The 15,896-nt window shown below is 43.5% G+C and overlaps 1 protein-coding gene across 1 annotated transcript in view; it reads right to left on the minus strand.

Moving 5' to 3' along the window:
- Positions 1–364: 364 nt before the first annotated feature.
- Positions 365–15,896, minus strand: part of GNG10 (G protein subunit gamma 10) — a 40,381-nt gene continuing 24,849 nt past the window's right edge. The window contains exons 2-3 of the mRNA XM_068234315.1: positions 3,886–4,038; positions 365–814 (exon numbers count right to left, since the gene is read on the minus strand). Of these exons, the coding sequence (XP_068090416.1) occupies positions 3,913–4,038 (126 nt within the window). The 3' untranslated portion in view covers positions 365–814; positions 3,886–3,912. The remainder of the gene's footprint in view (positions 815–3,885; positions 4,039–15,896) is intronic.

Raw genomic sequence — 15,896 nt, forward strand, 5'->3', positions numbered from 1 at the left:
CCTGAGTGGTGCTGTATGTACATTAGTGACTAGCTTCTAATTAGTCAGCCATGGTTTTTATAGTGATGTATTTTGATTTGGAATCTTGTGTGTTTTAGTAACCTAATAAAGCATTTTATCTTTGATTTGCACCCAGATTGCACAGATTTTTTTTCCATTGGTTACATGGTCAATGCGATGCTAATTATTCTGGCGTGCATGCAAATTAAAGGTGAATGGTATAGCGCTTGTTATTGGCCTGATCAGATTCACTTCCTGTCTATATGGATTGGCCACATTCCAAGCAGCATACCATTTCCATTACATTTGCAAGCAAGTCTTAGCATCTCACTGACCGTTTCTACTCATTCAAAAGAAAACAGAATTATTTCCAAATATACTTATTTTATTAGTCCTAATATTATACTACATTTCACAGGACTAAGTTATAACCTTGTGTAAAACTTTTTATATCAATATATTTTCTTTTTTTTCCCTAAAACAATTCTTCTTGTCCAAAGTATTTGCTATTTCTATCATAAATAGAAAAAAAGGGTAATCCTTTAGCAATCACTGGTTTGCATTCCAACTAATAACGTTTAAAACTGCAATACTGAAACTTCTCCATAGACATCTAAAGAGTAACATTTCCATAAAAGCAATCTCTCTCATAGAAAACAAAGTGATATAAAAAGGCAAAAGAAAAAGCAAAAACAGTGAATTGTGGAAAAACAACAAATTAATAAATATTGGAAGGTTGCAGGCTTTGGCCACACGTGGAATGGCACAGGGAAAGGCAGGCTGGATATAGTTCAGACCTTCAAGTGACACTTATCTAGAATGAAAAATAAAAGAATGATTAACTAGCAGAAATATGTTATGACAAATCTAAAATATAATATGTGCTTTTTAAAAATATTTTGTGTACTTTTCGTAGGAAAAAAAAAAGCTCCTGTGTAGGAATAGTTGGTTTTCTCTGGGCTGAGATAAAATGTAGTTATGTCACTATAGTAATTAAGAAAGGGATCAGGCAAGATAAGTAGAGGCACCTCTGTACATGAGGCCATTTCTAATGCATTACTTGCAATGCTGCTTCAGGTTCACTTTAATTCCTTTACATAAGAAACGCTAGCTGGTGCAGCTGAACTTGCAAGTGTTTATTGCTGTTCTACTAGTAATCAGGGCCGGATTTGTACTCTTTACTGCCTAAGGCCACTGTCAGCAGCCGCCCCCCTTCAGTATAGGTAACCAGTTCACCCCCCCCCGGTATAGGTATCCAGATGACCCTTCCCTCTAGTATAGGCAGCCGAATGACCCTCCCCCCCAAATCCAGTATAGGTAGCCACATAACCCTCCCTACCCCTCCAGTTTAGATAGCCTGATGACTCCTCATGTCCCCCCTTCCCTTCAGTATTAGCAGCCTGATGACCCTCTCCCCACCCTTCCCTCTAGTATAAGAATCTAGATGACTCTCTCCCCTTCTGTATAGATAGCCTGATGATCCCCTCTTCAGTATAGGCAGTCAGGTGATCCTTCCCCCAGTATAGCCTGCTACCCACCCGCCCTTCATCCTGTGGTGCTCTAGGCCATGGCCTATGTGGTCTTGGCTTAAATCCGGCCCTGCTAGTAATACATGAGTAGTGATAAGCAAAACATTTTTGTAGCCTTCCTGGTGGTAAGGACGAGCCTGACTCGTTGCTACAAAACTTGCTACAAGTGGTATTGACGAGCTAGGTTCGTCTAGGCCAGGTATGTCAAACCGGGCACATTTTTGACACAGCTCAAATTAATTGATGGGTCTGAATCAGGAAAGGTGTGGTCTATCAGGTAGAACACATTCCTCTCTTTCTCAGTCCATCCTAAACACTGGCATTGATCTGGCCCTCCAGGCCTGGAGTTCAACACATGTGGTCTAGGCTGAAAACATGCCTTGAAAAAGTGCACCACCTACTGGCAGTCGGCACATATTACAGCATTACCAGAAGATTCAAACTTACAGAATATTACATATTATTACATATTATATTACATAATAAATATTACAGAATTACAGAAAATTAGACTATGGAATCTAATACCATATTGTATATTGTACAAAGAATGACACTTATTGCCACACTGGTCTGAACTCGGCTGTGATGGACTAGAACGACCACCATGGCTAAGAGTTGTGCAGCAGACCAGAGTGTGTACAGTGGCCCAATTACGATCCCTAAAGATCTGGCATGTCGGACCTTTTAGCTATGCCTAAGCATGACCCAACAGCATTGTTCTTTGTCTGGTCTCCCTATGACCCGAATAGCCCCACTGCAGTCCATCATCAATGCGGCAGCCAGAATTATCCACTCCTCCCATCGCTCCACCAGGGCGGCTCCCCTCCGTGAATTCCTCCACTGGCTTCCTATCCAGTACAGAATCAGATTCAAGATATTGTGTCTGACCTACAAATCCGTCCACAAAACCTGTCCAACCTACATTTCTGATCTTACTCAGAGATACACACCAAGCCGCTCACTCCGCTCCTCCAATGAACTTCGCCCGACCGTCCCCCGCATCACCCAGTCCCATGCACGCCTCCAAGACTTCTCAAGAGCCGCTCCAATGCTATGGAACTCCCTACCTCCACCCATTAGGGCAGCCCCCTCCTTCAACACCTTAAAGAAGGCCCTCAAAACTCACCTTTTCACTCTGGCCTACCACCCCTCACAATTGCTCTAAAACCACAGCTGAACTCTGTTCCCCTACCTCTCGTGTCCCTACCTCTCCCTCTAGATTGTAAGCCTTTGGGCAGGGTCCTCCTCCTTTTGTGTCCTACCTGATCATGCACCTCCATTACTGTGCACCCATGCTATGCATTCGAGTGACCCTAACTTCTTCCAGCTCCCTGTAGTCTGTCAGCTCCTCAGTGTCTGTCCCCACTCATGACAAGTTTACATTAAGGTCACCTGGTGTGCCTCCTCCAGTGTCCCGTGTCTTCTCTCCATTGCGCAAGGGTGCCTGTGTCCTGTGACCTGATGGCATGTACAAAGGCCATTGCATCATCGGGAACAGGTGCCCCTGGTGGCGATGAAGAGAAGACTTAAGACACCGAAGGAGGCGCATCAGTGGTCAGGTGAGCTTAAAGGAAACCAGAGCTGAAAGGATATAAAAGCTTTAACATACCTGGGGCTTCCTCCAGCCCCATGCACATGGATCACTCCCACACTGCCATCCTCAGTCTTCTCCCTCTTCGGTACCGGATCCCTTAAAGAGACTCTGAAGTCTCTTAAAAATCATCTTTTATTATAAAATCCTGTGTAATATGATAGCCCTACCTAAACTGCTACATCCCCGTCGCTGTAATCTATCGAAATCCCCCCAGACTCCGCAATCCGAGCAGCGTTTCCGTGTGAGGCAGAGCTATGAGCCGCAGCTCTGCCTCTCAGCGTGTCTGTCAGCCCGGATTGCCGCCTCTCCGCCGCCCCTCTCAGTCTTCCTTCACTGAGAGGGGCAGGGGAGAGGCGGAGATACGCGCTGACAGACGTGTGTAGAGGCAGAGCTGCGGCTCATAGCTCTGCCTCACACGGAAGCGCACAGGGCAGTAAAATCCACGACCAAAAAAGTAGGGGATTTTGCGGGGGGAGAGGGAGGGGGGAGTTATGGGGGATTCAGATAGATTTCAGCGGCGGGGATGCAGCGGTTTAGGTAGGGCTATCATATTACACAGGATTTTATAATAAAAAGATAATTTTTAAGAGACTTCAGTGTCTCTTTAACTTCAGCCAGTTGTGGCCAGTCTGTGCAAAAGAAGTGTGCTAAAGCAGGATGTGATCACAGCAAATCAGAGCTCTGCAAATATATCAGCTGATCAAACAAAATAAACGTGTGATAAGATCTCCAAGTGTGCTGTGATTGTTTAGCACTTACATCAGGCAGCACCTCAGTGTAGCATTCTCAGAGCAGCGCACAAGATCTGGGCTCACGGAATGGATTACTTCCAGCCGGCATTCCAACCAGTAGAGCGTCCTTACAGGCGTTCTGCATACAGTAATGCTGGAGCTCTGCTGCTGCCTGGGAAACCTGCACAGATACATAGAAATGTGAGGATAGGAATATAAAAAACAAAGCCTCCAATCATCGTTATAGGGCCCACTTAAAAACGAACGGAATCTGATTGGTTGCTGACAACCTACAGAACACCTTCCCTATGAATATTTTACATACAACACTTCACATCAAATACAACATTAAAACTACAGGCAAAGATAAGAGCATTAATTGTCTAGGGGTGGAATATAATAGGCAGTTCTTGAAGATGAGTTTGACGATCACCAGTGTGAATTGGCCCTAAGTGTCCTATAGCCTGCAGAAAGACTGCAGTCTCTGCCTTTACTCCCTTAGAAAAAGTCAGCGTAATTAACAGCTAGTTTCACCTTCGGGAGTCCACAGCCTATATCTACTGGTGTGCTGCGTCCGTTCCTGTGCTTTTGCCAAGTTGCAGCTGAATTGCAAGCTACGGATACATGCTTTGGTAAATTGCAGCATGCAGTCCGAATCACACTGGCACGTGATTTGGACGGCAAGCCTACATACTGAATAGGCAGTGTTTCCCTATTTGACTCAGATGCGTGGAAATGCTGCATGTTCCACAGTAGTGGAAACAGGCCTAAGACATGAAGTGAAAATCATATAGGTTTGTGATATGACTGTTGTCTATGGCATTTGGCTGAATGGTTGACACAGGTTTCGTACATGTATCGCAGGAATTGAACAGAGGCCCCAACAGGATAAAATATGCTAAAAACTTTGAAATTGCTGAGGAGGCAGTGGTGGACTTACCTCCTCAAAGCAGACATGAAACTGTCAATTTTCAAAGGTTTAGATTTTTTAATATACACCAGAAAACAGTTGCAATGCGTTTCGCAGGTGTGGCCCCGCTTCATCAGGCAATAGGGGATGGAGCATACAGCAACAAGTGTCTATGTCTCAGCCTGACAGAGGCGCTAGGCTGAGACAAAGACACTTGTTGGTGTATGTTCCATCCCCTATTGCCTGATGAAGCGGGGCCACACCTGCGAAACGCGTTGCAACTGTTTTCTGGAGTATATTAATAAATCTAAACCTTTGAAAGCTGACAGTTTCATGTCTGCTTTGAGGAGGTAAGTCCACCACTGCCGCATCAGCAATTTTAAAGTTTTAAGCATTCTTTATCCTGTTGGCGCCTCTCTTCAATTCATGAGATACCTGTGTCCACCCCTGGTGGAGGGGTGATGTACCCCCTTCTTTCCGATCTACAGAGAGCAACTTCTGAATCCTGAGTGGGGACAGGTCTTAACTTCCCCACCTGCATTTACAGTGGTTGCCTATCGGGTAACCCTGGTTTATGGGTATCAATTTACTTACTTACACTATCCATTAAATCCAATACATACTACACTATATTGGGCTCTCGGTGTTTCTCTTTTTGTAGGTTTTGTACATGGTTTAACAATCGAAGTGCCAACCATTTCAATCTCTGTTGTGACAGGAAGGTCATTGGAACAAGTTCCTCTCGGGCAAAGGTACTCACACATAATTGGCAAAGCTCTAATTTATTGATGGTACTTAGTTGGGAAAGGCGTGGTTCATCAAGTAGAACCCCTTTCTCCACTTCTCAGTCCACCCTAAACACTGGCAGGGATATGGCCCTGGAGGACTGGAGTTGGATCTCCCTGCATGTTGCTAACAGACATACCTCCTTTCCCCATTTGAAACAAAAAATATATTTTGAGGTAAGCAGCAAAGATGGAAATGAAAATTCAACGATCTATGAACTACGGTACATAGCCGTTTTCAAAGATGAGTATAGTGTACCAACTGCCTGTACGCTTTTCAGTTGTTTCCTTTTGCCACACGGTCTGCATTTTTTTCCATTCTGCACATTTTTGTTCTATAAATACGGCCTTAAAAAAAATTCTGCATTTCCTCAGCAAACCACTACATATGTTTTCTCAGAGCGTAACAAGGCAAAAGATAAGTTCTTCAAGCAGAAGTCAGTTGGGAGGTAAAAGGGAAGAAAGGGCACACTCCCACAGCGATGTTTTCTGAACTCTGCTGAGAACATTTAATTTTGATTTTGGGACACAGTCCAAGACACCAAAATAGAGTATCTGAGGGAAAAAAAACAGATTCTATTTGCCTCATGCAGTGGGTGGGAAGAAGTAGTAAAACAAAATCTCAGCAACTGTTCAGATACTAAGTGCTGGTAGAGAACGAATATAGCATCAGAATAAACAGTACAACTACCTATACTGCGTAGCACCACCCACTGCAAAAGTCCTGCCCTCTTCCCAGAATCATGCAGTACTCTGTGCCTTCATCCGAACCCCAAGTAGGGCTCGTTTCCACCATAGCGAATCCGCATGCGGCGACGAGATGCGGATTCGCTTGGTACATTGAAGTGGCCAGGGCTGTTTCCACCTGTGCGGCGTGCGGGAGCGATTTGGCGGCGGGCCAAATCTGCACGGCGGGACCCACAGAATTCGCCTGCGTCGGGAATCCGTGCGAATCGCCGCTAATGTATTTAATAGTAAAAACGCATGCGTTTGTTACATGCGTTTTTACCCGCGATTTCGCGTGCGATTTCGCACCCTTTTCAATGTTATTTTGCCCTGGCAGTGTCGTGGTTAATCGTACGCGAAATCGCGGGTAAAAACGCATGCGGAAACGCATCTGCATGCGTTTTTACAAGCGTCGGAATGCGGCCGAAATCGCGTCGCAACAGTGGAAACGAGCCCTAAAGAGTTTTAGCAAATATGGCCATCTACGAGAGGCAGATAAAATAACTGTTCATATAAGATCCAGATTGTGAATCTGCCTCTTACTGCAAAAAAGATCAGTTATGCATGCGCGTGCCACACACACACACACACACACACACTCATATCAAAATAAAACAAACTTAATCAAAGCAAATATAATCCACATAAACAGGATGTAAGTACAAAAAAATAATATATTGCACTGAGATAATCCTCTCGTCTCATTGTCTGCCTTGTGGTTCAGTATGTTTTTACAAGGTCTATTTTAGGAAATGGATTTTGAACGTTTCAAGAGCAAAGCAATGTTCTATTTCCATTCTCAATGTTTGTAACTTTCCCACAAACTAATGCTATGCTCTCCAGGAATTAATTGTAGACAGTGGTCAGCGGGTTTAACTAAATGCAGGAAAGAATTCAGCAAATGTTTCTACTCCAGGTGCTGTTATGACAATGTTCCACAAAAGATACTAAAAAAGCCAGTTACATTTAAGAAAATTTGAGTTAAAGGAAACACAGTGAAAAATTCACACATGCATTAAAATGTGAATGTAGTCTAATGGTTCATTTCCAAATGAACGCTTTAAGCTGCGCTTATGGAAACGCGATTCCAGGGACATCAGAGAGTAGATAGACTGCATTGTCTGATGTTTCTGTACATGCTCTGCGATTCACCACTAAATTGCACGCATTTTGACCCAGTTGTGCCGCAATCCCATTATAAATGAACGGGATTGCAAGCGCCGCCCCCCCAGGGGAATAGCATGCAACACAGAGCCGCGCTGACGCGCGGCCACCTGCGTTGCAGTGGAAACGGGCCCTAAACATACCATTAATAACTTATAGGACCATGGTCGCAAAAAAATTTAAAGTTTTAAACACATGTATATAAAATGTACCTTAATCAAAGAGTAAAACAAACCAGAAAATTACCTTTCTCCTGTTTCTGTCACTTAAGCTCAACACACACCATACAATCTTGGTTGTACAGATTTACCAAATCTATGTAGTATAAGGGCCAACAGATTGAAAATACCTTGAATGATTAATTGGATAAGCTCTTATACTACATGAAAGTGGTAAGATTGAACAGCCTAGATTGTATGGTGTGTGTTGAGCCTTAGGCAGTAAAAATCTGACAGATCTGACTGATTTTTAAAGGGAGTCTGAAGCGAATATAAAAGACAAAACAAAACAAAAAGATACTCTCCTGAGGAGAGGTAAGATTCTGGGTTCTAATGAGCCTTCCTGTTCCTCTCCTGGTCCCCTCATTCCAGCGCTGGCTACTCTGTTAGCAGTCTCTGACCGATCGGTCGACACTGCTCTCTGCCGCTGCCCGAGGCTTCGGGAGTCTACGGGAGCAAGAACGCAGGGACCATGAAAGGAGCGGGAAGGCTAATTAGGACCCAGAGCCTTCCCTTTCCTTGGGCAAGTATCTGGCTTTATTTAGTTTTTTTAACTACTTTGGGCGTGACCGCGGCTGCAACCCCAGGTCCTGGAGCCGGCTACTGAAGGAGTTCGCGCGCATCTCCTTCTCGGGAGGGGGGGGGGGGGCGGATTCCCCCCCCCCTCTTCAGTCTCCGAGCGGGACTGTTAGACAGCGTGATCGCCGTCTATTTACACAGTACAGCGCTGCGGTCGGCAGCAGAAGCCTATGACAGCTGATCGCGTGAATGGCCGGCTGGGGGGAGGGAGGGGATTTCTAAATAAAAAAAACAAAAAACAGACACAGTAAAAACAAATTACAAAAACACGAACATAAATATTTATTAAAAAAAAAAAGAAACATAAGGGGGGTGATCAGACCCCTCCAACAGAGAGCTCTGTTGGTGGGGAGAAAAGGGGGGGGGGGGGGAATTACTTGTGTGCCGTGCTGTGCGGCCCTGCAGCTTGGTCTTAAAGCTGCAGTGGCCAATTATGAAAAAAACAGCCTGGTCTTTAGGGGGGTTTACCACTGTGGTCCTCAAGTGGTTAAAGACCGCTTCATATTTACTTTAAGTAGTTAATCTACTCATGGTGATACTCAGTATTTGCTTTATTCTTTACAAAAGCCACCCCTGTTAAGATTCTATACAAATATTGCTACTATTCTGAAAGTTAGACTAAGCAACTGCTGTTCAGCAAGTGCTTTTGTACATAATAAAAAAAAAGTGAAAAATACCCCATGAGGAGATGGACTGGTCCAAAACCTTACAGATTTTACTACCAACAGACAGCAAATTAGGAAAAAAGTAATTTATAGTGCATTTTACTCGGGGAGAAATCTACCTTTAATATACGTATGTATGCTAAATTTTAAAAATGTTTGTGATAGTTGTCCTTTAATTGCTTGCCGACTGCGTCATGCCGATGGGTGTGGCAGCGGCAGCAGCCCCAGGACCGACTAACGCCGATCTCCTGGCACCCAAGTGCCTTCCAGATGCAATTCAATGCAGCCAAATGGTAATGAGTGTCAGCACTTTACATACGGTTACCCAGCATCACACGCTCGCCCTTAGTAGGCAACCATGTGGGGCGCGCAGGTATACAGGAGGAATCCCACAAGCCACTGGGGGACAAGCGCAGGCTGCGGACAGGTAATGTATACTTTACACTGGGCATGGTTGGGGGGGGGGGGACATTTTTCATTAGGGGGGCACAGCGTCGGGGCGGCGGCGCACAAGGCCGATTCCAGATGGATTTCAGCATGAAATCGATTGGGAATTGGCATGTGGTGTATGAGCAGCTGACAAATCTCTCTCATCAGATTCGATGAGAGAGAGATTTGTCTCTTGGTCGAATCTGCCCATACATTGCTAGATGTATGGCTACCTTTAAGAAACTTCAGTTGTTTTCTATGCAAAAGAGCTTCTCTGAGCTCCAACACCAAATTGGTCACCGATTTCTGCAGCACTATACATCAAAAAAACAGTGACAGACAGCTTCAGATAAGGTTCAGTAAGAAGAGAAGTTCAAAGGGTCATTAGCTCTGCAAACCACATTCTGTATTTTAAACTATAAGTCCGAGCAAACTACAAATATGACAATATGATGCAATTCTATAAAAACACTATATAAATGAAAATAAAAATATGAGAAAAAAATGTGAGACTAATTTCTTTGCTACTAATGTTTTATTCCTTATCCGTACTACACATACATTTCATTATATCATAAGTTGTTTTTTTCGCTTCAGCATCACTTTAAAGAGGAACTCCAGTGAAAATAATTTAATAAAAAAAAGTGCTTCATTTTTACAATAATTATGTATAAATGATTTAGTCAGTGTTTGCTCATTGTAAAAATCTTTCCTCTCCCAGATTCACATTCTGACATGTATTACATGGTGACATTGTTACTGTGGGCAAGTTATGTAGCTGTTTCTAGCTGCTCTGGCTGTTACAGACAGCTTTAAACAGCCATTTCCTGTCTGTGAACATTGTTACATTGTGGCAGTTTGCCCAGAGTACCGCGGTATTCAGAGCCTCTTGTGGGAGGGGTTTCAGCACAAAATTAGTCACACAGCGCCCCCTGATGGTCTGTTTGTGAAAATCATTGTATTTCTCATGTAAAAGGGGGTATCAGCTACTGATTGGGATAAAGTTCAATTCTTGGTTGGAGTTTCTCTTTAAGTCTGGGCTCTGACTAGACCACATTACCATTTACCTTCCTCCTTCAGCCACTGTGTGGTCAGCATTGCTGAGTGTGCTTTAGGTCACTGCAATGTTGGAAGGTGAAACTTTTTTCACACTGACAACTTTCTGGCTGTGAGCATCAAGTTTACTCAAAATTTTGATGGTCTTTTGCTTATTCTGCTTCCCTTCCATCGCAATAAGTCCCTCAGTCCCTGCTGCAGGGAAACACCTCACAACATGAGGCTACCACTAGGTACCTTGGTGGTCTTTGGATGGTGATCTGTATTGGCTTTCTGCCAGATACACTGTTTTGAGTTTTGCGTGGTCTTTCTAGGCGAGAGGCTACTAGAGAATACAGTACATTTACATAAGACACCTTCCCACCTTGACACAATCCAGGACTACAACTATGAGGATTAAACGAGTATAACGTCTAGCTAGGAGAAAACATGCCATGTTCACGGCCGCTGCCTTATGGCCAGGTGCGTGCATGCCTACCAGCATTTTAAATGTTGACTGTCTCAGGGAATGACAGTTTTTGCATGTTTGTTCAGCTGCCATGCAGACAAATCTTGAACGATTGAGCTTTTATCTGTTTCCAGGACTCAGATGTAATTCTTAGTCATACAGGAGTTTTACAACCTCTAATTTGTTTTCAGTAAGAGTTTAACTACAGTCTGACCACAGTCTACTGCATAGAACCCCATTTACAGCTCATTAAATTTTAACTCTTATAGTGAGAAAAAGAAAAAAAGCAACACAGCCTAGTTTAAAGTGAACCTCCAGACTAAAAATCGACTCAGCAGCACTGAAAAGGCCTGGTGTTTCTTTCTGGTGTTTCTTTAACAGTTTCACAGCATCAGAACTTTGTTTCTCTTATACAAGCCTCATTTTTAGCTGCACAGAAGAAAACTGCCCGGGCTTTTTTCCCCTGATGCTGTGCAAAGCATGATGGGATTTCTGATGTTGTTGTTCTCCTTCTGCTGTTTTGGTGCACATTTTTTTTTTGTTGCATTTTGAATTTGACATTTGAAGCCTAGTGTGTGCAGCTGGGAGGGGTAATCAGGACACAGGACAGTTGGAACTGTGTCTTATGCTCCTTGTCACCTCCTTTCAACCAAAAAGATGGCTGCCCCCATGACAAAGATGGCAGCCCCCATGAATCACAAACATTTGCATTTTCTTTTAAAACAGGGTGGGTAAGAGATTATATTACCTATCTATTCTAATTAACATAACTAATGTGACTTGATGACAGTATGTTTGTTTAAGCTGAAGTTCCCCTTTAAAGCAGGGATGGGACTATATACAGGTTAATTGCATTTAGGGTCACTTAAGATAACCTTTGCTTACAGTCCTCAAGGTGTAACATTTTCCCTGTTGGACCATTTCAATTATCCTTGCTGATATAGCATGATAGTAATACTAAAAAATGTAGAGCCTACTAGTACCACATGCATTAAAATGATGTAAAAGTTTGTTAATATTGTTAAATGCAATCAAACTGTTTATTGGATATTTTTACTGATAAAATCCTGTTAACTGAAGTAGATTAGAACTGAGGGTAAAATGCCTATTTTTTATTCCTTCATTCAAAATGCTGCAGGAATCTTAACCAGCATAAATGAAGCCTTACAGGGCCATTATTATGCAAGTCTCAAGCTACAGAACTGTGCCACCCATGCAGTCTGTTAGTACTGAAAGGGCACATCCATTATGTGAGCTCACTAGAGTGGTGTCTGTACCTACGCCAGTCTGACACTGCGTCTCCAGAAGCTGTGCCATGTATTTCAAATGTCACATTACTTTCCTTCTATGGTCAATAAAGTTAATACTTTTTAACATATAAAGGACATTTCAATTTAATTAAAACAGAATTTTACAAAGCAATCAAAAGTTTTAAGTTTTTGCAATTTATCTTTTGTTCATAATTCCCTTTAAAAGATCACTTCACCACTGAGGGTTTTTTTCCCCTTGTGGACCAGAGCAATTTCCACATTTCAGCGCCCTCTCTTTCGTTCCCCAATAACGTTATCACTACTAATCACAACGCAATGATCTATATCTTGTTTTTTTTCGCCTCCAGTTAGGCTTTCTTTGGATGGTATGTTTTGCTAAGAATTGGAATGGAAAATTAATTTCTCAGTTTTTGGCCATTATGGTTCTAAAATAATACACGCTACTGTAATTAAAACCCACCTATTTTTATTTGCCAATTTGTCCCGGTTATTCCAACGTTTAAAATATGTTCAATGTATGGCGCCAATATTTTATTTGGAAATAAATATTGATGTCGACGATCATTGATACAGGCATTTTGATCAATGAATGGGAACTGCCACCCATTGAAACAATAAGACGAATATCTACGCCCCTGGAGCGGAAAGAGACCAACTGCGAGGCGTTGATATACTGCCGCCGTCCCCGTTATTACAACGTTTAAAATAATTCCCTAGTACAATGTATGGCACCAATATTTTATGTGAAAATAAAGGTGCATTTTTTCAGTTTTGCGTCCATCAATAATTACAAGCCCATATTTTCAAAAATAACAGTAATAACACAGTAACATACTTGCCTTAACCTCCTTAGCGGTAACCCCGTGTGTGACACGGGGTAAGCCGCCGGAGGGTGCCGGTCAGGCCCTGCTGGGCCGATTTAAATATTTTTTTTTTTTGCTGGACGCAGCTAGCACTTTGCTAGCTGCGCCAGCACCCCGATCGCCACCGCCGCGCGCCCGATCGCCGCTATCCGGTGCGGCGCGCGGCCCCCCCCCCCAGACCCCTGCGCTGCGGCCAAATCAGTGCCAGGCAGCGCCAAGGGGTGGATCGGGTCTCCCAATGACGTCCCGACGTCGCTGACGTCGGTGACGTCATCCCGCCCCGTCGCCATGGCGACGGGGGAAGCCCTCCAGGAAATCCCGTTCTTTGAACGGGATTTCCTGATCGCCTATCGCCGGAGGCGATCGGCGGGGCTGGAGGGATGCCGCTGAGCAGCGGCTATCATGTAGCGAGCCCTGGGCTCGCTACATGATTTAAAAAAAAAAAATTAAAAAAAAACTGCTGCGCTGCCCCCTGGCGGTATTTTTCATACCGCCAAGGGGGTTAAAGTGACCCTAAAGTCAGGAATAAAAAATGAGTTTAACTCACCTGGGGCTTCCCGCAGCCCCCTGAAGCTGATCGGTGCCCACGCTGACTCCATCAGATGTCCCTGGATCGGCCGGCGGCGACTTCCGGTTTCGCCGTCACCGGCCGACAGGCTGGGAACGCGAGTGATTCTTCGCGTTCCCAGCCAGAATAGCGCCCCCTATGCTGCTATTGCAGCCTCCCTATGCTGCAATAGCAGCATAGGGGGCGATTTTCTGGCTGGAAACGCGAAGAATCACTCGCGTTCCCAGCCTGTCGGCCGGTGACGGCGAAACCGGAAGTCGCCGCCGGCCGGTCCTGGGACATCTGATGGAGTCAGCGTGGGCACCGATCAGCTTCAGGGGGCTGCGGGAAGCCCCAGGTGAGTTAAACTCATTTTTTATTCCTGAATTTAGGTTCACTTTAAAGCTGCAGTGGCCATTTTAGTAAAAAAAAGGCCTGGTCTTTAGGGGGGATTAACACTGCAGTCCTCAAGAGGTTAAATTATTTAGTCAGTGTGTGCTTATGTAATATCCTTTCCTCTCCCCGATTTACATTAAAGATGTCACAGGTGGTGACATCTTTAGTCCTGCCAGGAGATCTCTGCGGAATGTTTGTTTACTGCTCATTTGGCAGTTGGAAACAGCTGTTGTTTCTCACAATGCAATGAGGTTCACAGACAGCGAACAGTCAGGGCTGTGGCCCTGACATCACACTGTGGGAGGGGTTTCCCCCCCTATACCGGCCATACAAGTGATCAAGCAACATGAACAAATCACATGGTGAATATCAATTTATTGGTCCATTTTTTAAACTTCTCACTTTGCAGTGTGTTCATTTATTTTTACCTCTAGTTCCACCTACCTCTATTTGCACCCTTAGGCTTACAGTGAGGTACTCCTTATCCACCCCTGTCCGCAGCCCCCACATTCTCCTAAGTGTGGCAGAGAAAGGCCCAAAAGGTACTTTCATTCAGTTGAAATCCACTGTGACTGTGCACCGGTGACTGACAATCTCAGCCACTAGGACTACCTACAACCAGATACAGCAGATCATCTATTTTTTTAGAGATGCCCTTTTTTTTTCTTTTTCTATTTTTTTTTTTCATAGAATTTTTTTTTATTTTTAGAAAAGAACAGATTAAAAAAAAACACATTATGCAAATATAATATTAGAGATGCCTGTTTTTTGTGGTGGAGATGACACAAACAAAGACAGCCTTGAAAGCATGACACATGATGTACATTAATGCTCCATTCTGCCTTTCAATGTGGGGCAGAATCCAATTTTAAAACAGAATCTACACTGTGAAGAACACAGACAACCATAACAGCCTGTAGTATTAGGCTGTTAGGGCGCTTTTCCACTGCAGTGTTGAATCGCAAAATCGCTAGGTTTCCTATTTAAATTAGGAATCGCGGTAGGCATTTTCCACTACCGTGATTCAATTCTTACCAAAGTGCAATCACTTTCTGGAGTGATTTAGAGAGCGATTTTACAATGCAAATGCATTGCTTATGTAAAATCACAATCGCGTAAAAAATGTTATTAAAAAAATCGCAATCGCTGGCATTTGTGATTAGCAATTGCGATTGCTAGTGAAAAAGGGCTCTTACAGATGTCCGTGACCTTGGTGGTGGGAATAATTTACTCAGGTAACTTACATTGTTAGTGACATGGGGTGCTATAACTTCCTGACAGATTACATATGTTGTGTACATGGAACTACAGGTAGTCCCCGACTTACGAACGACCTGCCGATACGAACGGCATGGATTCTCTGTTTCCATGGTAACAAGTCAGAAAAAAATTTCAAATTGTTTTTTTTTTTTTAACTTGTATAAGCAGGTACAGAGGGCAGAGCTGACACAGAGGGGGACACTGGAGGCACAGAGGAGGTACAGGGGACAAAGATGGCACAATGTTCCGACTTAAGAACAGATTTAGGTTAAGAACGAACCTACCTATCTCGTTTGTTAACCGGGGACTACCTGTACAGCATATCTGATCAGATTTGTGGCATGCGGCTATACCCAGAGTGTACAGTAGTGTACAGTAAGTATGTTGGTTGATGAGTCAGTTTGCTTAAATAAACATGAAGGTAGATTTCCCATTTTTGGTTTTAGGTTGGATTCACCAATTTCATCTTTCAGGCATATGATTTGTATTATTTTGTAGTAAAAGTAAATAAAAATGGCTTCATGATATGTAGTATGAACTTTCAAAAGTAAGTTTTGTACAGGAACTCATGATAAAAGATCATTATCATGCAAAAAAAAACTAGAATTCCAAACCTGGAACAAAAGCGCAAGGAGCAGGGACAATGAAAAGTATGCTAAAATTACATTATGGAATTCTACCACAAAAATTCTCCCTACAACCCAAGAACTTGTCTGAAAACT

This window comes from Hyperolius riggenbachi, chromosome 1 (assembly GCF_040937935.1).
Source record: "Hyperolius riggenbachi isolate aHypRig1 chromosome 1, aHypRig1.pri, whole genome shotgun sequence".
Taxonomy (NCBI): Eukaryota; Metazoa; Chordata; class Amphibia; order Anura; family Hyperoliidae; genus Hyperolius; species Hyperolius riggenbachi.